At 43.2% G+C, this 27,630-nt stretch overlaps 1 protein-coding gene across 4 annotated transcripts in view; it reads right to left on the reverse strand.

The window, feature by feature from the left end:
* ENTPD4 (ectonucleoside triphosphate diphosphohydrolase 4) overlaps positions 1–13,162 on the reverse strand; it is a 28,153-nt gene extending 14,991 nt beyond the window's left edge. For 2 of the 4 annotated variants that reach the window (XM_084885498.1, XM_084885496.1), the window contains exons 1-4: positions 12,956–13,162; positions 6,879–6,976; positions 4,249–4,446; positions 3,544–3,749 (exon numbers count right to left, since the gene is read on the reverse strand). In XM_084885498.1, coding sequence (XP_084741624.1) covers positions 3,544–3,749; positions 4,249–4,446; positions 6,879–6,886 — 412 coding nt within the window. In that variant the 5' untranslated portion in view covers positions 6,887–6,976; positions 12,956–13,162. Of the gene's footprint in view, positions 1–3,543; positions 3,750–4,248; positions 4,447–6,878; positions 6,977–9,020; positions 9,146–12,955 lie in introns of those variants that run through there. The other 2 variants (XM_084885499.1, XM_084885497.1) reach the window with 1 other exon arrangement.
* Between the last annotated feature and the right edge of the window lie 14,468 nt (positions 13,163–27,630).

The following is a 27,630-nucleotide window of genomic DNA, read 5'->3' on the forward strand; positions in this document are numbered from 1 at the left end:
CACTCAGAGTTGATTCCACAGGAGCTCATTGCTGCCCATGGGAAACGAGCTCCCACCTTCCTCACTCTCATGGTTAGCACCACCATCAGATTTCTTATCAGATCTCTTCTCCAATCTGCAGATCAGTGTGTGCTTACTGCCCGGTGAACAAGGCTCACAACCCTCTCACAGCTCAAATCTGAACAATAAACCTGCTCTTACTGCCTGTTACTCACCTCAGTGACCACTATCACTAGCCATCCAGTGGCCCACCCTGATATCCTAAGTAAAATCCCTCTCCCTCCTCCCAACATGTATTCTGGGTTTCATCCATTGCATCTCCTTGTTTCCTCTCACATTTTTTCACTTCTCTTCATCTTTTCTGAATACCCCCCTCTGCCAGCCTACTGTCCAGTCTTGAAATTCCCCGACCGTACCCTATGAAAAAGGGGTCTCTTTCTGGCTTAAATTCCTTTTTGGGCTCCTCAATGCCCTCCAGATAAAGTTCAACTCTAGAATGGCATAGCCTGCCCTGCATACTCACCCATCCTCTCTCTTCCCATATTCCTTCCATTTGGCTTCAACTACACTGAATAAAATTTCTATACCATATGCTGGCTTTATGGCGGATGTACCCCCACCAGGAATAGCCTTCTTTTTCCCTCCCTACCCACTTCCCACTTCTTTTCATCTTCTAACTCCTCCTCATCCAGAGCTACTTCCTCTACTGAATTCTTCACCAGCAGATCCCTGAAGATGAGCTTTCTTTACATTCCATGCTTACCTTTACCTCTAGTCGAAGCATTCATTACCTTATCAAAATTACCTATTAACATCCTTGTCTCATTTCAACTGGAAGTTTCTCAAGGTTCAAATTTATATTCTTAGCACTAACATAGTGTCTAGAAAATAGTAGGTGCTCAGCAAATATTTGCTGAATGAATACATAAGTAGTGAATATTCCTGTCACTGAGCCTACAATACTAAAGATGAAGGGAATTTCAGAAGTCCAAAAATTCCTTATTTCACAGACTAGGAATTTGTGGACCCACCCAGATAACTGTTGCTGTAATGCTATACATGAGAGACCATGCTTCCAGGAAGAGAAGAGCTATAAAAAGGTTCTTGATTGTCCACTTCAAGCTATAACAAGTGCTATATAGTTTGTTTTTAAAATCCTGGTGAATTTTTCATTTGATCAATATTACTTTAACACTAAAAACGTTTCTAGATTAGGAATATATAAAAATTTCAGAAGTGGAAAAATAGAAAAGTAAAAATTAAAAGTCATCCACTCAGGTTTAGAGAAAAAAAAAATGATCTTTGTTAACAAAAATGTACTCTGATTAAAATAATGCTTGCAACAAGAGACTCAGATTAAGTTCCCTCTCTTTATCCTGAAAAATGAAGTAGAGATTTTGAATTTTCAGAGCACAATGCTGGTGCCCAGATGGCCAAACATCAAGGACAATAACTTGTTTGACGGTTGCCTACAGAAGGAAATGGGGCCTGAATTATTCAATGGAGAATAAGTAGGACTCAAGGGGTCTTTGAGTCTATGTAATTAGGAACCATTTTATGAGGACAGATATTCTGTTATGTTACAATTGAAGGTCCCTCCCGGCCAGTAGCTCAGCTGGTTAGAGCCTCATCCCAGTACACCACGGTTGCAGGTCCAATCCTGGTCAGAATACATATAAGAAGCAACCAATGAATGCATAAATAAGTGAAACAGTATACCAATATCTGTCTCTCTGTCTCTCTCTTAAATCAATAACTAAAAAGTTAAAAACAAAACTGAAGCTACTTTTCACTTTTGAAATAGGAGATGATTATGATAATTAATTTTATCAACATTCAATATAGTTAAAAAAATGAATTCCTTGGGTTGTTTGGATTTAATATTTTACCATTTAACATACTTGACAAGATGAAATTAAAGTACTGAATCTCTAGTGTCTTTGGTTCACTGTATTAAATCAGTGATTATCAACTATCAAGACATAAAATGCCTATTTCAAGGTCCTGGCACCTTCCATTCCTAATGTTATTGAAGAAGACGCTGCCTGTGTAAATTATATAGATACAAAAAAAGGTTGAGAATTACTTATGTAAATTATCTAACGGAGAAGGCACAGAAGGTACATCTCAATTTTTCTATAATTCACAGACTTAGAAATTGTATATCTTTAAAAACTGGACATATTCCTAGCCAGTATTCCTCAGTGGTTAGAGCATTGGCCCATGAACTGAAGGGTCTCTCTTGAGTTTTATTCCTGGTCAAGGGGCATGTACCTGGGTTACAGGTTTGATTCCAGACTTCAGTTGGGGTGTGTGCAAGCGGTAACCAATTAATGTGTCTCTCAATGTCTCCCCCCGACCCCCAGCCACTCCCTTCTCTTAAAAACAAACACACACAAAATAATGGAAAAAATATCCTCGGGTGAAGATTTATAAAAACAAAAACTGGACATAATGAAATCCAGCTCTTCTATGTTTTATGGTCATCCTTATTAAATAATCTAGATAATCATCCTTATGAAATTGGGGCAGCAATTTTTAAAATGACAAACATATACTAATGTATTACTTCAAGTACAGATTTTTATGATTATCTAAAATTGCCTTGTCATTAATGAGCGAGACCAATGACTACACAATAGGAAAAATAAAAACCTATATAATAAAGAACTAATATGCAAATGGTTGTCATGCCCTCATGCCATCACACCAGAACTGCTCAGACACTCAACACTATGGAGAGAGGAATGGGGACCAGCCAGGATGCAGCCTGGGAGAGGGATAAGCCACTCACCCTGTGGTCCCGGGCGCCAGCAGCTGCATCTGCGCCTGCAGCCCAGGGGAGGGACAAGCCGCCTGCCCATCCCATGGTCCCGAGCACCTGCGGTTGTAGCCCAGGAAAAGCCACCCCCTCAAAGTCCCCTGTGGCTGTGGCTGGCCTTGTGAAGCTGGCCTGGGTCCTATGTGCCTGCAGCCAGCCAAAGGGAGGGAAGTTCGGGTCTCAGGTACCTGTGATGAGCCAGAGGAGGGAATCCTGGGTCCCAGATGCAGGGTGAGGCAGAGGCAGTTAGGGGAGCAGTTAGGAGTGATCAGGTAGGCAGGCAGAGGGGTTAGGGACAATCAGGCAGGCAGGCAGGCGAGCAGGTAGGAGCCAGAGTTCCCGGATTGGAGAGGCAGTTGGACATCCCCTGAGGGGTCCAGGATTGGAGAGGGTGCAGGCCGGGCTGAGGGACACCTGATCCCATGCATGAATTTTGTGCACCAGGCCTCTAGTCCTTCCATAATTAATGTCAATTAGCAAACATTTGAGTGGACACCATGAATAAGGTAAATGCTGCAGAGACAAAAGAAAGGCATGGTGTTTGTATATTTAATTCAGGTGTTAGTCTCCTTATGCAAGGATAGAAAAAAATAAAGGAAGTGAAAAACATAAAACAAGGAGAACAATTGGGTCCTGCTATGAGAGAAAAGGAAAATGTGAAACTTCACAGAGAATGAAAGGACAGAACCTGTGTATCCGTCAGATATTTATCTCTTACATACCTGGTTTTATTTTCATAACCACTGGCTTTCGGTTCTTATCCCTCATCTGTCTGATATCCAACAGGTCATGAGGATTGCCATTATGCCTAGGCCAGCAATAGACAAATATTCGAGACCCACTGCTACCGCAGTCCACCACGATACCATAGTTCACATTGGGGTTATTGGTGTCTGTAGCTTCAATGTCAGTGACTCGTGCCAAGTACCTAGTTTAGAACAACAAACATATACTTTTGAAACATATACTTAAACCTAAAGGAGTAAGCTCAATAAACAAACACCAAGTCAGTGATTTCTAAGTGCAATGACAGCAATATAACATTTTTACAACTGCCAAATGATCAGTCAAAGGAAAACAAGCAACAGTGATAAAGATTATCTAAATCAGATACACTAATTATTCCTTTAAAGAAGTTCAAACCAGTTCTGAAAAACAAAATTACTTCCCAACTATCAATATTAACTGAAAAATCAGCTTAAACGATATCACAGGAGCTTATATTAAATCCTCTTATGAGGAGGATTTGGTGGTTAATGATTAAACAGTTTCAGACAGTTGAATTTTTCATGCCAGCTGTAATCAGTGCAGCATCTGTTTCCTATAGCTACAGGCTCCCTTAAAGGCCACCTAATCCCAAAGTCTTGAAGCCATGTAATGAAGGTGTGGCATCCCATCTAGAAAATAAATGGTTTGTTTTCTTTTACCTTTGAAACTTTTTGTCTCTGGATAGTCGCCCATATTTATTTCGGATTATGACAACAGAAAAGTATAAAAGTGAAACAGCAGCAGCCAGAATACTAATAACAACAATTTGGCGTAAATTGGTATTCAAAATTCGAGGACATCCCACTGGAGAGATGCTAAAATGCCAGGAAGCAGGAAAAAGACAGGAGATGCCAAGTCTGAAATTCCAAAAAACAAACAAACAAAAAAACAGATTTTAAAGCACTCTGCTCCAAAAAGGACCCCTTTCACTTAAATTGATCCAAAACAAGACATTCAGTTTGAGCTGCCCCGACTTTCCGATAGGCATCTGTATACCAGCACTTTCCATATACTATTATACTTTGCTACTTAACTCATTAGTCATGTGCTGCATGAAGATGTTCCAGTCAATGACGGACTGCATATATGACAGGGGTCCCACAGATGATAATGAAGCTGAGTCCCATCACCAGTGACGTCATAGCGCAGTAACACATTACTTACCTTTGTGGTGATTCTGGTGTAAACAAACCTACTGTGCTGCCAATCGTATAAAAGTGAAGCACATACATTTGTGCACAGCACATAATACTCTTGATAATGATAAGAAATGACTGTTACTGGTTTATGTATTAACATACTATATGTTTTATCATTACTTCAGAGAGTACTTCCTACTTATGAAAAAAAACAAAACTTGCTGTAAAACAGTATCTCATGTTATGCGGACAACATCCTCACATATCTCCTGCTTACTGCGTCTCTTGAATGCATCATCTTAGCTTGTGCCTGATTTAATTGTGTGTTGTGTTATACAGTGACACACAAGCTTGTAGTCTAGGAGCAACAGGATAGGTATATAGTAGGCCGTACCATACAGGCTTGTGTAAGTGCACTCTGTGATTGCACAATGAGGAAACTGCCTAACGATGCATTTCTCAGATAATATCTTTGTCACTAAGCAGCACATGACTGTATTATAAAATTATATGAATGAGAACTAATATTGATGGTTAGGACACTTCTGTGTTTTCCTCCCTTTCTTGAGAGAATTATATAGATTATTATCTGAACCCTGCTTTGTTGTAAAACATTAGAGACAGCTTACAGGAATAAGTTCAATAACATAAATAAATCTAAAACACAATCAGGTTTAAGGATGATGAAACCAAGACAATTTAGTACATACGAACGCAGGTGATAAGGTAGGTCTTAAATGGTGGCAGAGCATCCTCATGGCCAATAATGTTGTCCATTAGATTAAAAACATATAAATATCTTAAAAGGAGTAAGATTTTTCCTAACACTGAATTCCAAGGCAAATCTCTCCCTGAAGATTAAGTGAGAAAGTAATATCTTTAGCAACATCCCCATAACAAAGCAAATAAATGAGCTACACTAAGTGGCCAGATTATTATTATATCTGAACGCATAATCTGGCCACTCAGTGTATATCCTATATAATAAAAGGCTAATATGCAAATTGTCCCCTCCACCAGGGGTTCAACCAGTAGGCAGGCCAGCCAACTGCCCATGTCCCCTCTCCCATTGCCAGACCCCACCCATGCACAAATTCATACACATATACATACATACACTGAGTGGACAGATTATTATGCGTTCAGAGATCATAAAAATCTGGCCACTCGGTGTATGTATGTCCTGTGTTTTTGGAAATATTCCTGAAACATTTTTGCAAATAAACACTTCTCAGTTTATGTCAGAAATGAAAGGCTTCAGTAGGCTTAAAAAAAACTTGTTAACTTTAGGATAAATTCTATTGTTTTCCAGTTAATTTCTACACTCTCTCCTTTAAAGAGTGCTTCATGGACTCACAGAAGAGTGAGGTATCCTACTAACCCAATGGAAATTTCCATTTGTAGTTTCTAGTCTGCATGTGGGTTCTTGGGCCAGGCCATGGAGTTTATCATCCCCTTTGAGGCTTAGAGACAGTTATCCTGTGCTTTGTAGGGAGCGGTTATAGGGTTAAGCCTCGGATGACCTGCTGGCAAAGTCACAAACAAGTCCCAGCTTACAGGACACAGCTCTCTTAGCATAATTAAGCTTGACCTTATGAAGCTCCCTAGATCCTTCCTGAGTAGCTAATGGGCTGTGGGAGGAGCAGCAAGTGCTGCCAAAACAAGTGAAACTCAAAAAAAAATTGTAACTATGGTGACCACTACCTTGTTTACCTCTGACTATAAAATAGAAGCACAGCTTGCCCTCTGGATCTTTTCTCTGTGGCCTTAGCCAGGCACAGAAAATCCACCTAGACCCAGCTTATTCTTTTTGTCTGTCTTTTCTTCATCCTTTGATGGCCCTCCCTCAGGCTCGCCGAACCCTTGGCTGTGCTGGCACGGCACAGTGCTGAATACAATCCCTTGCAGATTCCAGCACAACATACCCTTTACGGTAAGCTACATTAACTCCTGCAGAGCCCACCTGGCATTATTGTGTTCTTTCTGTGATAGGTGCCCATGGGCCCTGAAGAACAATGGTATAAAACGGAAGCGTAGCACCACTTTGAACACTTTTCACTTAGGATTTATATCCTCCTCCCCGTCACAATCTGTTTCTGTGGCACCAAAATCTCGGGCTTCCATTGCAGTGATTAGGCACCATCACTCACCTCCCCATGCTGACAGGTCAGAGGTCAGGCAATGTTCTGGGAGTCAGTCTTCAACCACTATTACAGCAACAACGTGTCCTCCCAGAATCAGAACCCTCCTGTTTCAGGAAGTAAGAAAAGTCACAAAGATAGCACAATCCAAGAAATGTCTATGTTCTTTATAAACTGTATGTTTAAATCCCACCACACACATAATCTGGTACATGATCTATGCACTGAAGCTGTTAAAAAGGCTTTATTCTGAGCGTGTAGCTTCTGCATTAGCACTAATCTAGCCCCTATCTTTCTAGTCTTATCCCCTGACAGACAGACAGATATGTACTCTATGCTCCGGCCATCTTAAACACAAGCTGCAAGTCGCTGAAATGTCCTGCATTCCTCTGCATTTGTAGAATGATTTTTTGGGGCCCACCTGTTGGCTTTCCTATGTAATCTTAGTGACACAAGTCAAGCATGATTCCTCTGTGAGGACTTCCCCAATCCTCTCATCCCCAGAGTATTTGCTCACCACAGTAGTGGGCTGCAGTATTTATTATACTTGTGGCTGGCTGACTTTCTCAGCAGGGACAGCCACTTAACTCTTCTGTTTCTCCAGTGACCAGTGCCCATCACACAAGTGACCAACAACCTTGTTTGTGTCACGGATGGCTGGGAATGGGAGATGCAAAGATGAAAAAGACATGGATCCAGACCTTAAATTTCTAATGCAGGAGAGGGGAAAACACACACACACACACACACACACACACAGTGATAAGGCCTACCTAACAAAGGTTAAAAATCATTTTAATTAGTTCAGGTTTTAATATGGTGTCCACATTGTACCATAGACTCAAAACTTAGGACAAATAATATTTGTGACCTAAAATTTTACACAAAAAGAAAAAATATGTCAATTACCTAGTTCAGTGGTTGGCAAACTCACTAGTTAACAGAGCCAAATATCAACAGTATGATGATTGAAATTTCTTTTGAAAGCCAAATTTTTTAAACTTAAACATATTCTAACTCCACTTCTTCAAAATAGACTTGCACAGGCCATGGTATTTTGTGGAAGAGCCACACTCAAGGGGCCAAAGAGCCGCATGTGGCTTGTGAGCCACAGTTTGCCGACCACGGACCTAGGTGTTTAAATGAATTTTAATGTTTTTGTAAAGTAGCTGCCTTTTAACATTTGACTATAGTGAAATTACTACAATATACCTTTATTAGAATTTCAATGACTCAAAGATCTCATATTTTAAACATCCATTAAAATGTAAGATTACTACATAATCTTGGAATGGGTAAGGCTTTTCTACAATATCAGTGTCTCAAACCTAAATGAAAGAAAACACATCTACACATGAGTTTAAGACTTCTGTATGTTTAAAAATAAAAATCCCTTCCCAAATACATAAGGCTTGAGAAAATTATTTACACCATGTATGACAAAAGGTAAATAGCCCTTACATATAAAAAGTTCATAACATAAACACGTAAGAGAAATACGGGGACAAGTGAGAAAGGATAATTGGAAATTAATGAACTAAGAAATACAAATGGTTGATAAAAGTAATTTCATTAGTATTTCTAAGGATACCAACAAAGAGGAGGGAGAAAGGTCATGGATGCTGCTAGGGAGAACTAAGTAGGCACTAACCTTCTGAGGGGACACTGGTTAACAGATATGACCATTTTTAATACACTTACGCTCTATACAACCTCTCACCCATCCAGAAATTCATACTTAGAAAACAACAGGGCAAAATTATGCACCCATCATAGTATTGTGCATAATAGCAAAACACTGTTTCTAAACTAATGTGTATTACAGGGGTGGGTTAAGTTAAACATGGCCCATTTATGAAACAGAGTACAATGTGGCTATTAAAGGTGATCGTGCAGATCCATATTTATTGACATGGAAAAGATGTCCATGATATATTCAGTGAAAAAACAACAACAACAAAAAACAGCACACCATGTATAAGAAAGGGCAAAATAGAAGGAGAGAAACCAAAATGTTAACAGTGGTTATTATTTCTGAGTAGTGAGAAATGGATCATCGTTATTTTTCCCCCTAGGCTTGCCTATATTTTAAAAAGGGCACATATTAATTTTATCATTAGAAGAAACAACAGAACTATTTATACAAGCTACCTTTGACTGATATCTTCCGTTTCCAGCATCAAATCCTCTTCTGGGTAGATCAAGAAAGCCTAGTTTAAAAATTCTTCATGACACAGGAATTCTGATCTAAACATTTTTGTGTGTGATAGTTGAACTAAAGAAAGAAAGAAGAAGAAAAAAGAATGCTTTAGTTAAAAGTCTAAAGTCAAGGTCCTTAGGGGAAGGAAGGCCTTGAATGATTCAATGATGAGCACTCTAACGGGTCCTGAGGAATAACAACCTGACTCTAGTTTCAAGGAGTTTGCAGACTGGTTACAGGATAATACTATTGTAATACCCAGGAAATAATCAAGAGTACAACAAAAGACAAAGTTAAATTATTCGGACTAACAGAATTCAGAGAAGAACTCAAGGAAGGCAGGTAAACAGGAACCGCTTTCTGAGTCAGAGGCCAACTCTGGATGGGGGAGGATAGAGAATACATTTCAAAAGAGAAAATGCACTGTTAGTATGATCATAGCAAATTTAGTAAATGTTATTTAATCTAGTGTTTGTCTTAGGACTTATTTTTGAGATGTGAGGATTTTTAAGAGTATAAATAGGTATTTTTCTATGTTACAAAACTTGTGTTTAAAGACAGAGAGAAAATAGAACAGCTTATAAGTTGCTGAAGTAATTACTTTTATTTAGGAAAAAAAGTATGGCTGAATATTACCCATCAATCAACAATATGATAAGTTGATCTTAACTCCTATTGTTTTTGCAGCTAAGAATCTTGGCACTAAAGTTTAGGGAGGCAAAGTCTTATTAATCCTATGTAATAAAAGCCTAATATGCTAAGTGTCCAGTCAACTGGTGGGCCATCCAATCAATCAAAACATAATATACTAATGATATGCTAAGGCTGCTAAACCGTTTGAAATATCGTGCACTGACCACCATGCTATGATTGGGGCAGATGCTATGATTGGTAGGTTAACTTGCTGCTGGGGTCTGGCTGATCGGGACTAAGTGAGATGGGCCAGACAAGCCCTGGAGCCGTCTGGCTGGCCAACCTACCTTGTCCTTCCCTGGGCCTGATTGATCATGCACTTGGCTTGGCCTGCTCCCTCTCACAATCTGGGACCCCTGGGGGTATGTCGGACAGCCTGTTTTGGCCCGATCTTGCAGGCCAGGCTGAAGGATTCCCACTGCTGTATGAATTTGTGTACCAGGCCTCTATTACTACATTAAAAATGCCACGTTTTCAAAAGGCCTAAATTATGTTAGACTTATCATCAGAGAAACCCATCTCTCTCACTGAAAAAACAAAACAAAACACACACACACTGGAAACCATATTCATTAATTGCAAAGTGAAATGGTTCCTGTGGTGAAAGATGCAATAAAACAGGTATCAGCAAACTCTCAGATCACATGCAACCAAAAATCATAGACAAATGAGACTCTGGAAGAGCTAGACCTCTGAGTAAGCAAAGGTGAATGACAGGAAGGGTGCTTAAAAAGGAATGATGTGAATACTAGAGCTTACAAGGAAGAATTTTTGTGAGAGTGAAAGGAAGGTGAAGTGAAGGATACTCAGTGCACTCAGTTGTGGGGAAAAGACATCAAAAGAACCTGATTCATTCTTTGTTTTAAGAAGAATGCATGGAATTGCATTAGCATCTACATTTTCTTTAGCATTGATTTTTAAATTTAAAATGTCCCCATTTTAAGAAATCTTTTTCTGGTCACACTTTTTCTGAACCACCTCTGTCGTTTCCCACATCTGCAAGTCTGACTTTCCTCAAGTTTCAGTTCCACATCCTGAGCTCACCAATGGCTATTATCATAGACCCATTTAGTCTGAGCCTCTGGTCACAATCTTTTGACACAAATTAACACCACTTTTCAAGTCCTCCACATCTAAGAGAGGCATGACCAGAGGTATCACCTGGTTCTTAGCTTTGATTCCCATGTATTATATCTGTGTGCTATCAATTCTGCCTCAAAAAATCCACACATCAAAAATGACCACAGGATACACCACAGGTCTCTAGGCAGGCCACTCACCTTCCACCTTCACTGTGAATACCAGCCTTCAGAAAGAACTCTCTGTAAAACACCACCTTCAAAAAATAACCAGCTCTAGAACTTTCTGGACCCCATGGGGTCGACAGCAACTTTTCATCAACTGACCCCATCTTATTTCACCAACCTTTTCTCGCCTCGGCCACAGATAACCTCTTTCTGCCCTAGTGAGGTGGGTCTCCTCTCTCCCACGCAAGCTGTTTTCATGCTTGCCTTGGCCCTTTAATATCACTTCCTCTTACGATGTCCTGCTCTCAACATCGTACTTCCTTCAAGGCACAGGTCAATATTTTTCTTTGCAAAGACTTAAACTGTTGTACTTTCTATTGTTTTCCCACACTCTGAAACTTGGTTCATTTTTTTCTTTTTAAAGCATGCTGATTAAATATATAGGAAACACACATTTTTTTTCTTCTTTCTTTCTAGACCAGGGGTCTTCAAACTACGGCCCGCGGGCCACATGCAGCCCCCAGGGGAGTCTGATCCTGCCCGCCAGGTTTTTTGGGCAGTGAGCGCAGCCAAGGTGTTACAGTAGGAATTAGTAATTCATATAGTCCGGCCCTCCAGCTCTCTGAGGGACCGTGATCTGGCCCCCACTTTAAAAAGTTTGAGGACCCCTGTTCTAGACTGTACACAAGGATTGAGATCATGCATTCCCATTAGGGCAAGAAAAAGATAAACCATCTATTCAGTAAGCAACAAATACAAGTGATAATTAATGGTAAGTTAAACACAGACATAAACTACTTATACAAATCAGTATTTTGTTTTATAACTCTGCTAATGTGTCAAGCAATTAACAAACTTGATACAAAGACAAGGTGACATCCAATATAACACAAAGAATGCGATTCTTTTAAGTCTCTTCAAGGCTGGAGAATTAGGTGCTATCATTATCCAAGGAAGGGCCCAGGCAAAACGGCAAAGTGAAATTAAGCTAGGGATTGGAGTCACCAATTTGGAGCTCTTTAATAACCCCTCGTTTATCTTTCAGCACGGAAGCCGCTGAATTGTAAAGCATCTCTTTTTTTCTTTCCTGGTAGTGATAAATGCTCTGCACCAGTGTCCCTCTCATTGGGTTCAGGGACACCGTACTCTAGAGAATAAGAGAACCATCTGTTCCTTAAAAAAAAAAAAAAAAAAAGGTGTCCACGCATTACTATGACTGAGAAACATTAGTCTCATCAAGACTTTATTGCTCCATTCGTTCCATCTTTTTTTTTTCCCCAAGGGGAAATCTAAAGCATGAAATGTAATAAAAAGCAAAAAACTAGGCTGGACGTGTCTGTCAATATAATGGCAAGGTGCCGGGCGAGAGCCGCTGGGTCTTCGGTGCAGCATCCCTGCTCCCGGCCAGGTCCCTCTCAGGGGTGCCCGGGCCAGGTCCCTCCCCGGGGTGCCCGGGCCAGGTCCCTCCCCGGGGTGCCCGGGCCAGGTCCCTCCCCGGGGTGCCCGGGCCAGGTCCCTCTCCGGGGTGCCGGGGCCAGGTCCCTCCCCGGGGTGCCCGGGCCAGGTCCCTCCCCGGGGTGCCCGGACCAGGTCCCTCCCCGGGTGCCCGGACCAGGTCCCTCTCCGGGGTGCCCGGACCGGCCCCCGCTACGTGTAACAGGAAAACCCAGTGCGGTCACCGCAGCTGGCGCCACCGCTCGCCTGCCCGGCTCTCCTCCCGGGGCCGGGGGACAGCACCTGCCGCCCCGGGTCACCGGCACTGACGGGCCGGGCTGCGGGGGCGGCTTGGACCCAGGGAAGACCGACCGCAGGAGCCGGAGGCTCGCGGGCAGAGGGGTCGCCCGAGGTCCGGGGCCCTCGTCGCCCCGCCGAACCGCACTGTCGCACCGTCTCCGCCCCGGCCGGCCGGCCGCCCTCCCAACGTCCGCGCCGCGAAGGCCGCTCACCCGTTCCGCAGCGCCCGACCCGGCGGCCGGGAGTCCCAGGGGCGGGGAGCCGCGAGCGGAGCGCATCACGGCCGCCAACCGAGAGGCGGCAGCGGGCACGCGCGACCGTCTTCCCGGAGGCTGCGCTCCTGCCCGGGGACACACCGCCGGCCGGCCTCGCCGCCGTGCGTCACGCGTACGTCACGCTGCGCCGGGAGCGCGCGCGCCGGGGGGCGGGGCCTGCGCCAGGGGGAGGAGCCTGCGCCGGGCGCGCTGGCGTCACGTGTAGAGCTGTCTTGCGTCAGGCGGCGTGGGAGAGGGCTGTCCCGGAAGTAGCCGGCCCCTTGGCTTCTTTACCACCAGTGGTGGTCTGGTTGTCAGAGGGATGCTTGGTGCTTATGACACTGCAGGTTATCTTTCCTTGGTGCTTCTAAGGATGATGGAAAAGAACACTTTGGAAACACAGCAAAAACTTAAGCATTTCTGTAAAACTCTTGATATTTTTACAACTTTACCAGGAGCTATCCCTATTTTACAGATGGGGAAACTAAGACGCAAACTCATTCAGTGAATTTCTTAATGGTTACATGATTAGTAAGAGTTAGGATCTCATTCTTGCCAAAAGTTGCCCATCTAATCGCTTATTCTGGGGGAGACAGACGGCCCCAATACATGCAAAGGTGAACAGCACTGGTTCCTGAGCTGGACCCAGGAACTGAGACTTAAGGCCTCTCTCTGTAGCGTGACAAACACCTGACTTGAAGTCACAGAGTTGGAAGGGATCTTGAGAATCATAGCTTCTATCCTGTTTCCCCTCTTTTGTTACAGGTGAATGAACTGCTTTCCAGAAAAAGAAAGTGACTAGCCAGTCTAACCACCTACAACACATATATATATATATATATATATATATATATATATATATATATATATATATATATATTTTTTAAGTAGAGTCCTAGAAACATCTACTCCATTACTTTTGTCAAGTAGAACAAGCTTGGACAGAACCAGTAGTTACACATTTTAAGCAGAATTCTTCTTGGTCCCGCATGAGATGGGGTCATCTCCTTGAGGTAATGTTTCATCCCTGGATACAGGTACTCTTCATGGAAAAGGGCTAGCAGTGACCAGGAACCTTGTGCTTTAGAACCAAATACTATTTTATTTATTTTTATTTTTATTTTTTTAAATCAATCTTTATTGTTCATATTATTACAAAGGTTCCTCATTTCTTCCCCCCTCCACCAGGTTCCCACCCCACCCTCCGCCCCCTCCCCATCCACCATTGTCCTCATCCATAGGTGCACAGTTTATGTTCAGTCTCTTCCTCCCTCCCTTTCCCCGATAGTAAATTCCTTTTCAGATAGTAAATCAGTTACTTAGCATTTTCTTATATCAATAATACCTCCACATGCCCAAAGATACACTTCACACAAAAGACATTTCCAGATAGGTCAACCAACCTCATCCAGGTCCCACACAAGGCACTCACGGACAAATACTATTTTTTAAATTATTATTTTTAAAAAATACATTTTATTGATTTTTTACAGAGAGGAAGGGAGAAAGATAGAGAGCTAGAAACGTCGATGAGAGAGAAACATCAACCAGCTGCCTCTTGCACACCCCCTACCGGGGATATGCCCGCAACCAGTGTACATGCCCTTGACCGGAATCGAACCCAGGACCTTTCAGTCCGCAGACTGATGCTCTACCGCTGAGCCAAACCGGTTTCGGCAATACTATTTTTTTTAAAAATGATTGCTCCTCGTTACAATCACAAAGCCACAGAATGTTCCAGCAAAGGAACTGCAGGAACTGTCTAGTCCAGTGGTCAGCAAACTCGTTAGTCAACCGAGCCAAATATCAACAGTACAACGATTGAAATTGAGCCAAGTTTTTTTAAACTTAAACTATGCCACTTCTTCAAAATAGACTTGCCCAAGACATGGTATTTTGTGGAAGAGCCACACTCAAGGGGCCAAAGAGCCGCATGTGGCCCATGAGCCACAGTTTACCGACCACTGGCCTATATGAAGGAGTGAAAACAGTAGATGCTCAGAAGGAAAGGAATAGAACTGTCAGAGTGATCCACCAATTTATCCTCACTTATTAACAAGAGAAACAAAAAACTAAGATAATAAGAGATACAACTTAGTGCTTTATGCCAGGCACAATTCCAAGAGCATCAGAAAACATTTCAAATAGAATGATAATGAAATACATAACAGTTCATAAAATGATGAAATGCAGCTAAAGCAATACTTACCAAGAAATTTATAGAGTTATAAGTATATTTTAGTAAAGAAAAATGTTTGAAATCAATTATCTGAGTTTCCATCTTAAGTTAGGATAAGAAAAGCAAATTAAACCTATAGTGAGTAGAAGAAAGGAAAATAATTTTAAAAAATAAGACAAAATTAACAGGCCACAAGTTAGTTCTTGGAAGATATTAATAAAATAGATAAACTCCTAATGACATTGATCAGGAAAAAAAGAAAGAAAGCACAAATAATAAATATCAAGAATAAAAGAGAAACATTATTACAGATCTTACAAAACTGAACAAATAAGAAAACATTATGAACAACTTTAGGCTGATAATTTCAATAATTTAGATATAAAATGGAAACATTATTTGAAAAACATAATATCCCCAAATTGATATTAGATGAAATAGAAAACCTGAGAAGAACTGTGTTTTTAAAGATTCTCTCCCCCTACCCTTGCCACCAAATTCTAGGCCCAGATGGTTTCACTAGTAAATATTATCAATTACATAAGAAGGAAATCATCCCTATCTTACATAAATTATTTCAGAAAAATAGAGAAGGGGACACTTTCTAACTCATAATATAAGGTCAGAATAATCCTGACACCAAGAAATAAAAAAGAAAGAAAATTATATGTCAATATCCTTTAGAAACACAGATGCAAAATTCTAACAAAATATTGGCAAATGAAATCCAGCAATAGCTACAAAATGTAAGATAGCTTATCCAAGTGGGATTTTTGCAAGGAATACACTATAAAATCAATCTGAGTCATTTAATACATAAACAGAATAAAGGAAGCAATTCATATAATTCATATAATCTCAATTAATCCAGATAAAAAAATCTTTGACAAAATTCAACATTCATCCATGATTTAAACAAACAAGCTCTAATCTTATATATTATAGTAAAAGGCCAGCGACCATAAGCATAATGATCAGAACAACCACTGGACCAGTCGCTATGAGGTGCATAGACCACCTCTCGATCCCTTCCTGCCCCTCTCCCAACCCCCCACCCCACCTCAGGCTCCAATCACAGCATGGTGAATGGGGAACCACGGCAAACCAAGAGAGTGGTGGTGGGGCAGGACTGGCAAGTGGGTGGAACAGCTGACCTCTTGCTCCCTCCCCCTGGCCTGCAGGCTCCTGGGAAGCAGAGCCATGCTGTGATCGAGAACCACAGCGAACTAGGAGTGGTGGCAGAGCAGGACTGGGGACAGGCAAGCAGGCAGTCCCTGATCACAGGCTAGGCCTAGGGACCCTACCAGCATATGATTCAGTGCACTGGGCCTCTAGTCAACTACAAAGGGAATGATCTTCCTCAATGTGACAGGGTTTCTATAAAAGAACAAGTTCCAAGTACCTTGTTACATGTTTGTTATTTTTAAAGCATTAAATAAAAGTTTGAAAAAGGCTGAAACCGGTTTGGCTCAATGGATAGAGCGTCGGCTTGGGGATTGAAGGGTCCCGGGTTCGATTCCGGTTAAGGGCATGTACCTTGGTTGCGGGCATATCTTCAGTAGGGGGTGTGCAAGAGGCAGCTGATCAATGACTCTCTCTCATCGATGTTTCTAACTATCTCTCTCCCTTCCTCTCTGTACAAAATCAATAAAATATATTTTTTTAAAAAAGAAAAAAATGGTGAGTTATTGCTAAAGCAATACAACATTTTTTAAAAAAGTTTGAAAAAGAATGTGATATCTAGACTGCAGAAGCCATCTTGCAATCATAAGGCAACAATAATGCAGATAAGAAGCCAATACTAACTATGATGAAATAGGAAGATAGAGTTTCTTATGGCATCATCTACTATGGCATCATCGAACCACTGAACTAGTACCAACTACTAGCTCTACCTCCTGATTAGGAACAGCTCTTCCCATTCCACCTTCATTCTTCTCCTTTTTTCCTCCCCCACTTCCTCTTCCTTCTTCTACTCCTTAGAAAATCAAACATAAAATAAAAGTCTTTTGTCTCCTCTTCTGTCCTCTCCTCTCCTGTCCTCTCCTGTCCTCTCCTCTCCTCTCCTCTTCTCTTTTCTTTTTTCCTTTCTTTTTTAATTGAACTCTAGGTTCCTTAAAACTGTGCATGTGGGAACCTTGATGAATAGATTAGGGCAGGTAAACAACCATGAGCATTTAAAACCCAAACAGGATTTCTTTTATAGCTTCACCCGAGGATATGTATATTGATTTTGAGAGAAAGCAAAACAATAAGAATAAGAATAAGAATAAGAATAAGAATAAGAATAAGAGAGGAGAGGAGAGGAGAGGGAAAAAGAGAGAGAGAGAAACATTAACTGGTTGCCTGCCATACACATACCAACCAGGTGTACAGGACAAAACTCCAACCAACTGAGCACCTGGACAAGGCCAAACAGGATTTCTTTTTTAATTTTCTTCAAAAAACCTTTCAATCTGCCAATTGCTTGAAATTTTGCTGGCTTTGTACTCCAAATGTCTGTGTGTGTGTGTTTTTGTTTGTTTGTTTTTTGTGTGTGTGTGCTTTTTTTAAAAAAAATATATTTTTACTAGAAGCCTGGTGCAGGAAATTTGTGAACTGAGTTACTGGGGATGAAGGGGGTCCCTCAGCCTGGCTTGCGCCCTCTCACAGTCTGGAACCCCTTGCTCCTTACTGCCCGCCTGCTAGTCTGCTCGAGGTTCCCACCACCAACGCTGCACCACTCTCCAGCAGTGAGCCTGGCTTCTGGCTGAGTGGTGCTCCCCTGTGGGGACACAGCTCCTGCGTTGAGCGTCTGCCCCCTGGTGGTCAATGTGCATTATAGCAACTGGTCATTCTGGTTATTCCTCTTTAACTGCCGCTTAGGCATTTATTATATAGATTGATTTCAGAGAGGGAGAGAGAGATAGAAACATCAAGGATGAAAGAAAATCATTGATTGGCTGTCTCCTGCATGTCCCTTACTAAGGATTGAGCATGCAACCAGGGCTTGTGCATGCTCAACCATGACATCCTGTTTCATAGGTCGATACTCAACCATTGAACCACACCGGCTGGACTGCTCTCTGAATGTTTAACCCACCATTCTAGGGAACCTAAGTTGGCTACACTGTCTCTCCTGGCAGTGTGTGAGTGCTGGGGGAGGCACTAGGTGTTACCTAGTTGATTGAAAACTAGAAGGAACATTAATTGTCATAAAAAAAACAAAGGAATCAAGTAATCCTCAGAAATGATGAGTCCTATTGTCCTCCCCTGATCCTGTTTGACTTCCAAGGCAGTCATGCACAGACTAGTTTTTGAGTGACTTAGCTATTAATCATATATATTTAAACAGCATTTATCTTCAAAGAGATCATAGTTTTTACAGACATGATGTCAGTTATGAGCTCAGCACTCCTAAGGCAGGGAATGGGCCAAGATAATTTTTATTGTATGGTCTTTTGTTACGGAGAACTTACGATGCAGAAAGAGCTCAAAGCAGCATCAGAATTCAGGTGTTTTTCCCCCCTTTTTCTCATCATCGCAGTGTGACCAACTATACCCTAAGGGGCTCATACAGATATGGATCATTAACCACATTTAGGGAGAGAACAGGACATGCCCTTCTGATTTTGGTAACACTGCCTTAATGTTCCAAAGGAATATGCTCATCTCACACTCCGTTCATTTAGATCACAAAGCGTGACCCTGGCCTGGTTAAGCAGAGTAATCTCAACCCCTGACCACTGAGATTGGCACAAGAATCATCCTGTTCTGATCAGATGTAAGTCACATTTTTCAATAGCAGCTTCATCTGCACAAAATATATTTTTTAAACGTATTTCGTTTATCACATCATTCAGACTTGGACAGAAAGTAATAGGCTGTTTATTGAAACCCTTGAATCTCAATACTTCTGTGTTCCTTCCTTACCCCATCTAGCATAACATTCTCCTTCTTAGCCTCCATCCTTAGTTTCTCATCACCTCTAGTTAGAGTTGAAATTCCTAGCAAATCAGCTGGAAATCAGTGGGGTGATTAGATGTCATTGACAGGCTGGCCTCACACCCACCTCCAAGGCCATGACCGAGACCCCTCCAGCTTTCTAATCTCATGTGCTAACACTCCCCATATATTCCTTGTGCTCTAACATGCAACACTCCTTTCTTGCTCCTAAATCGTTCCTTATTTTTATGCCTCTGTGTCTTTACACATGTTTCCTATGAGTTAAATAATTTCCTCTTTCTTAACTGCCTATATATATGAAAAAAGGTTCTCATCTTTCAATTTGCCCCTCAGCAACTGTGTTATGCTCAAGTTGTCCCTAACCTCCCCAGGCAAAAGAGTCTCTCTCCTTTATCGCTCACCACCATTGTTTGCTTTAACTCTGTTGGTCTTTGCTGCTGTCTTATTCCCCTGTGTGTTGCTTGCCTGGAGCAAACATGAGTTCAACAAACACATTTTGTGTGCCCATGACCTGTTTCTCCCAAAGCTCTGCAGAACTAAGGAGACTCTAGCTCCCTTGCCTTCCACTTCCTGCCACAAAGCTTTTGCCCTATCTCCAAATTCATTCCGGCTTGAAATCATGCTGTATTTTATAGAATAGGTGCTCATATACTTGAACTAAATTGAATATGTAATCTTGTTCAGGTAGGGCTAACAGCCCTCCTTGAATCTTTGAATCTGTCAAAATCTTTGAAAACATTTTATTTACTTGTGTGTTATCTGGATTTATAACAAACATATTCACATAATCTACTGCCCCTTCCCCCCTTCGCCACAAACACACACACACACACACACACACACACACACGCCCTGAGCCTTACAAATGTTTCTGGCAACCCTGGAAGGGAGAAAACAGAATAGAAGACACAGCCTCCTGGAACAGGTGGCATAAGATTGGATTGAGAAAGCAGAGAACAATTAATTCGTGTAAGGAGGAGAAAAGACTCTTTTAAAAAAAAATTGTGGTAAAACACACACAACATAAAAATTACCATCTAATAATTTTTGAAAGATCAGTTCAGTAGTGGTAAGTATCTTCCCATTGTTTTGCAACCAATTTCCAGAACTTTTTCAACTTGCAAAACTAAAACTCTGTCCCCATTAAACAACTCCCCATGCCTTCCTCTCCCACCCACTGGCAGCCACCCACTTACTGTCAGTCTCCATGAATTTGACTACTCTATGCCCCTCATAAACATGGAATCACACAGCATTTATCTTTTGTGACTCACTGATTTCACTGGGCATCATGTCCTCAAGGCCCATCCATGTTGTAGCAGGTGTCAGTGTTTTCTTCCTTTGGGAGGCTGAGTGACATTCCATTGTCTGGGACCACATTCTGTGTACCCATTCATTTGTTGATTTTTCGCTATTATCACAGCATTTTTGCTATTGTGATTAATGTTTCCATGAACATGAGTGTACAAATACCCTGCTTTCAGTTCTTTTGGATAAATACCCAGAAGTGGGATTGCTGAATCATAGAGTAATTCCGTTTTGATAAACCTTCATATTGATTTCCGTAGTGACAGCACCATTTTTCATTCCCACCAATAGTGTACAAGGGTCCCATCTCATGTTCTCTACATCTTCACCGATACTTGTTATTTTCTGTATTTTTTTAAATAGTAACCATCTTGATGGCTCTGAGGTGGTATCTCATTATGGTAAATCATATATATATATGATTTCAGAGAGGAAGGAAGAGGGAGAGAGAGACGGAGAAGTCAGTGATGAGAGAGAATCATTGATCGGCTGCTTCCTGCACGCCACGCCTCATACTGGGGATGGAGCCCACAACCCAGGCATGTGCTTGATCAGGAATCGAACCGTGACCTCCTGGTCCTTAGGTGGATGCTCAACCACTGAGCCACACTGGCTGGGCTCATTGTGCTTTTGAAGGCTCCTCTTCCTTTGAGATGGGAGGGAAGGAGAGAAACACGAGGGAAGAAACAGAGCTATTTTGAAGTGAGTAAGAAGGACAGTGAAGTAGCTCATAGCTGATCTCAGTGGTTGTGCAGGCCTCCAGGTGTTCCTCATACCTGCACCATCACAGAAGTCTCCTCGGGCTATAAGCTGGTGTCCAGGCGCTGTGCCCGCTTAGAATGCACCGCATGTGGCAGACAGCCCAGCACAGCTCCCAGAGCTGCAGACTTCAGAAGGCACTTTAGAAACTGACCAGCCCTGGCTTCCCTTGCTCGCACAGGAAGACCGAGCCAGGCCCAGTGTATGTGGCTGGCCCGACACAGGCAGCAGCATAAAACGATGAGTCACGCGGCATCTGTTTTCACAGTTAGCCTCTCAGCAGCTGAGGAGACAGGTAGAGACAGGTGCTGCCGTCCCTTGGGGCCATGCCTGGTGCAGTGAAAGTTTCCCAAACACACAGCGGTGTCAGGTCAGACTCAAATGTGGCCCCCGAGAGCTGGCCCCACTGGGAAGGACCTGTGTGTACAGCTGGATTCCCGCTCTCCTGCTGGGGACCAGGCTGGCCCCTGCCCTGCCACGCAGTTGTTTGTTGTGTTTCTAAACAGTATGTTCAGACCCCGCGTTCTCTGCAAAGGAGCCCGCTCCCACCCCTGCTCTGCTTTGGGACTTCGGTCCGGAGGTTTATGTTTCTTCCTGCCTATCCAGTAATATAAAGATCATTAACTGAAAGTCATTTAAGAAGATTGAGTCTTGTCGGCATGGCTCAGTGGTTGATCATCAACCTATAAACCAGGAGGTCATGGTTTGATTCCCGGTCAGGGAACGTATCCAGGTTGCAGGCTCGATCCCCAGTGCAGGACGTGCAGGAGGCAATTGATCAACGATTCTCTCTCATCATCGATGTTTCTGTCTCTCTCTCCCTTCCTCTCTGAAATCAATAAAAAATATATTTAAAAAAGAAGGTTAAATGGAATACTTACCAAGCCCTAGCATAACACCTGCTTCATATTTTGCTACATCTCCTTCCACACAGAGATCATTTGATGTTTGCAATCACTATGTACCTCAGTCTACAAGGGTGGGGAGTATATGTACTTTCATTACTTGGCACTTGTACAATTCCTGATACATTGCAAATGGTCAATAAAGGATTATTGAATAAATACTATTTTATAATATGCTGTTTCCATTTTGCATAATGAGAATATGTTTCCATATTTGTAATTTCTAATAGTTCTATATTGGCACAAAATCATAATTTATTAAAGATTTCCTTGTGTTGAAATTATGACTGTTTCCTTTGTTGTTGCTTCTACTATAATAGATAATATTACAAGCTCTTCTATGCATATTTTACTTATCATCTTTGGAATTAGCTTTTCAAATTTTAAAAATTCCAGGAGTGGAATTGCTGCGCTTGTAGTTTGGACCATTTTCTGATGCAGTGAGTACTTCTTTAGGAGCCAGTACTTCCTGGTAGAGACGATTCCTGTGTGCCCTCTCTACAGTGCACACCCGTCACCTGTCTCTAGGTGTGTCCCAGCCAGTGAGGAGGGGCACTGAAGCTGTCCCCAGGAGCCTCTGATTCAGAGCTCATAGAGGAGTCTGAAGACACTCATTAGAGGCCCACTAGGTGGGACAGAGAAGATCTTTCGGCTTCTGAGAAACAAAACAGATTGTTAACCGAAACGATGCCTTTCCAGATCCTCAGACAACATCCAAAGAACAGGGCCCCCATCAGAGGCAAGTTTCTGAGGGGGCAGGATGGCTCCAGTAGTTCTCCCTTTGATGTGGAATGTGACTTTGAGATCTACTGCCTGTATTCGCTTTTATTTCTCCTCTAACAAGTTACCATGACGTTAGTGGCTTAAAACATCGCAAATGGTCTTGCGGTTCTGCAGAAGTCTGATGTGGCTATCACTGGCTAACACCAGGATGCCACGGGGCTGCACTCTTTCTGGAGACTCCAGGGGAGAATCTGTCCCCTTGCCTCGTCCAGCTTACAGAGGCTGCACACATTCCTTGCTCATACATGACCCCCTTCTCCACCTTCAAGCCAGCAACATCACATCTCTCTTGGACCCTTCTCTCCTTTTCGTTCTCTTGCTCTCCATAGCCTGTAAAGGCTCTCTGCTTTTATTTTTTATTTTTTAAATATATATTTTATTGATTTTTTTTTAGAGAGGAAGGGAGAGGAATAGAGAGTTAGACACATCAACGAGAGAGAAACATCGATCAGCTGCCTCCTGCACATCTCCCACTGGGGATGTGCCTGCAACCAAGATACATGCCCTTGACCGAAATCGAACCTAGGACCTTTTAGTCTGCAGACCAATGCTCTATCCACTTAGCCAAACCAGTCAGGGAAGTTCTCTGCTTTCAAAGGGCTAATGTGATTAGGTTGGGCCTGCCAGGATAATCCAAGATAATCTTCCCATCTCAGAGTCATTAAACTTGATCACATCTTATAAAGTCTCTTGGGCCACATGAGGGAATGTATTCACAGATTCTGGGGATTAAGATGTGGATATTTTCTGAGGGAGGGATTATGCTGCCCATCATCATGAGAACTGAAATGAAGATATGGTTTAAATGTAAAATACAGGCATTCACAAAACATATAACATTATTTGTTTACTTATATAATGAACGGCTGAATTGGGTGACTCAAGGGTAAAAGTAAGTGTGAGCTCAGAGAACTCTACATCGCCCAGTCGTATTCAGAGAACAGCCTGTGGCTGCCATGTCGGCCCTCCATTGCCTCTGACACCAGGGCCACGCCCGCACCTCTGGACCCTGCAAGCACCGGTCTCCCTGCTTTTCCAGGTGCAGGCTCTGCACAGCCGCCTGCCCTGCTGGAAGGCGGGGCTGGGGCTGAGGTGTGGCACCCCAGGCAAAGAGAGGGGGCAGGAGAAAAGAGGGGAGGCCCTAAAGGAGGCCTGGCATCTTGAGAGGCTGCCGAGAATGCTTGTTTCCTAGGCTCTGCTTACAAGGGTTCCTTGGTAAGAACAGCATTTTCTCCCTTGGTGGTCCTTCACCTCCCCAGGCTGCTGCCTGAATCTTAGTTTTAGGAAAAGTTCTCCCTGCAGAAGTCTCTGACGAATGATCCTGACAACAGGTGGTGTGTGTGTGTGTGTGAGAGTGTGTGTGTGTGTGTGTGTGTGTGTGTGTGTGTAACACCAGTGGAAATAGAAAAGAGAGGATAGTGGGCATTTAAATTTCTTTCTAGAGAAAGAAGGTGAAGGTGTGGGCTGAGAGAGGTGACTCCGTTCAGGAATACGGATCTAGGGCAACATGGGCAACGAGTACTGTTTTGGAGGGAGGACGCGATGATGGGCTCTGGGCCTGGGATTCAGGACCCACCCATTGCAGCTGTCTGAATCTTAGCTCTTCACATATCATGAAGGCATGTTGGCACCCTTTACAACCCTACAATGAGGCTTCAGACTCGCCACCAGGTGGCACCCTAGCTATGGCTCTCCATCTCAGTGCAGCAAATGCCAGGCGCTTGGCGGTTTGAGGTTTGAGACACTTCTATGGAGCTGGGTTTACCACATACCCTGACACAGTCACTCAAAGAGTTTCATCTGATAAGACACAGCCACTCTTAGTTCAACCCTCTCTAGCTTCTACACATGGGTGCTGATTCTGCCCTGGAGACTATGTTTCCTCCCTCTTCCAGGGGTCAGATCTTCAAATTGCCAAGGGCGGCTATCCAATATCCGATATTTTTGTGTGAGAATTTGTGAAGTTTGGCACCAAGATCTCCTGAGTTCTGTCTCCAAACCTTGTGAGACTTCAGGTTGAGTTAGTGAGAGGTCATTTTGCAGATGGCTCTCCCTGCTATATCACAACACAGCGCTAGATGGCGCTGTGGCCAAGGGCCTGTGCTGGTGCACTAGGTCCTCAGGACTAATATAAGGATTGCCCACTATCCCTAGGAAGCTATCAGTGTCAACCCCATCGCTCCTCATACCAGTTTTCCTCGGTGACCATCAGACATCTAAATCCCAGCCTGGGAAATAATGCTACATCATCCTGACAGTCATTCCTGTCCTGTTCTGTATGTAACTGATGAGAACATAGGACCTCTGCCTGTCCAGTACCCTGTCTTCTTCCTCTTTTTTTTTTTTAATATATATTTTTTTGATTTCAGAAAGGAAGGGAGAGAGAGAGAGAGAGAGAGAGAGAGAGAGAGAGAGAGAGAGAGAGAGCGCAATATCACTGATGAGAGAGAACCATTGATCAGCTGCCTTCTGCATGCCCCTACTGGGGATGGAGCCCACAACCCAGGCATGTGCCCTGACTGGGAATCAAACCTTGGCCTCCTGGTTCACAGGTGGGCACTCAAGCCCACAACCCAGGCATGTTCCCTGACCAGAAATCCCACAGGGGACCTCTTGGTTCATGGGACAACACTCAACCAACTGAGCCACATCAGCCAGGGCAAATTCTCTCTTCTTTTGCTTACTCTGTTTTGAGTTGGATCTCTGACATTTGAAACAGAAAGTCCTAACATAAGCTCTAACCTGACTCACCCTCACACCCTCCCCTCTGCGGGGACATTTCACTGGGCCTTCTTGGAACACATGTGGAGCGATCAGCTCATTCCCCTGTATTCTCACCTCTTTCCAGAATGAGCCTCCCACTTCGTTAAGTGAAATCTGGCGCCCCCTTCAGGACATTGGTTCTCTGGCGGGGCTCTCGGAACATAGTCCATCTTCCCTCCTCAGATCTTTTCCCATCACCTCTGGGTACCTCTGGGCCATGACAGGGGTGGGAGCCCTCCTTGCTCTCTATTGCCATTTAAAAACCACTCCCTTCCTTCCACTTCCAACTCTCCAGCTTCTTTCAAGGTTGGTCTCCAGCTACCCTCACCACTGTACCTTACAACCTGCGAGCCATCGCCACAGGCTCACTGAGGACTGTCAGCTCCAGGCTGACTGAGGACTTTCTCTCTGGTCCTCTCTCAACCACCATTCTCAACAAGTTCAACACACGATTCTTCCAACGCAGGTCTCCATCACCGCAGCCACCCTAGACCTTCTTACCACCATGGTGTTACCACAACACATCTGAAATCCCTCTTTTGATCATCTTCTATCCTTATAGCACATTCACTCTGGCACCCCCAGGGCAAAACTTTTGACCTTGAGAAGGCCAATTCATGTGATTCTCCTATGATCCATCTTTAGAGTCACTCCCCTAAAATACCCTAAATTCCTGTGTCAGTCTTTTCTATCATTACACTTGCCACACCACCATTTTATGTCGATGACATATTTATCCTGGGAACTTAGAGGTGGAGGCAGAAGTTCCAGAAGTTCCAGTTTGTACTTACTCTTCGCCTCTCTGCGTCTCTTTTCCCAACTGCTGGCCCTGCTGACCAACAGTGACCCCAGACTCGCCCGTGGCTCTTGAGTGTGAACTACAGAGGCGGTAGCTATGCAGAACTGACACCCATCCATGGACTCCTACACTAGCCCTTTGTGCTGCTCCTGCAGCAGCTGGAGGTGGCTGGCTTCTAGAATGCCTGCAAATGCCCCCTCATTCCCCAGTGCCAGGGCTGGTTCATGGCTTTTCTCTGATCCGTTAGCTCCAAATTTGGGCTTTTACTTCTTCAGCTCCTCCCTCGATTGTGTAAGGCCTAGGTACTATATTAAGCTTCTTATTCCACAATGCTTACTTAGCGCAATCCCAGTGACCCACTTTCGTTGAGCTTGCCCCAGAGAGGTTGAATATTGCTGGAGAAAAAAAACACAAAAAACCACCCACACATAAATTACCGGTTCCACTGTAATTCATGACACACACCAGTCATCTGATTTGGTCTGTCCAGAACCCTTCTCCTCTTCATGTAATCACATCACGCTGTAGCTGGATGAAGCATCCATTCCCCACTGAACTGTCTTGGTGAGACTTTCAGTCCAATTGTTCTTTGCTTCAATCTGGCCAATCAGACGCTCTCTCCTTGGAACTCGAACAAGGAGGAATGGAACTCATTCACGTCAAAAGTTGCATTCTAGAACGCCACCCATGAGTGCCTGCTTGAGATCCCCGGTGCTACGCTAGGCTCTGGCACTCTGCTCCTTCAGTTTTTCCTGTGACCAAGGAAACTCTCTCTATTCTTCCACCAGATTGGTTGCTCCTGTAGCCAGAGCCAATGTCTGAGGCTTAAACAAACCTCAGATGGGCACTCGACTCTGCCCAACAATCCTGCTACGTTGGCCTCGTCCAGTGGTCGGCAAACTCATTAGTCAACAGAGCCAAATATCAACAGTACAACCATTGAAATTTCGTTTGAGAGCCAAATTTTTTAAATGTAAACTTCTTCAAATGCCACTTCTTCAAAATAAACTCGCCCAGGCCATGGTATTTTGTGGAAGAGCCACACTCAGGGGGCCAAAGAGCAGCATGTGGCTCGCGAGCTGCAGTTTGCCTACATCGGGCCTAGTCAATACGGGCTCTCGCCTTCCATGGCAGTTATTTGTATCTTTCCTCTCTCGTCAAACCTGCAAGCTGCCCCACCCAACTCAGTGTC

Source organism: Pipistrellus hanaki, assembly GCF_964339955.1.
Source record: "Pipistrellus hanaki genome assembly, chromosome: 5".
Taxonomy (NCBI): domain Eukaryota; kingdom Metazoa; phylum Chordata; class Mammalia; order Chiroptera; family Vespertilionidae; genus Pipistrellus; species Pipistrellus hanaki.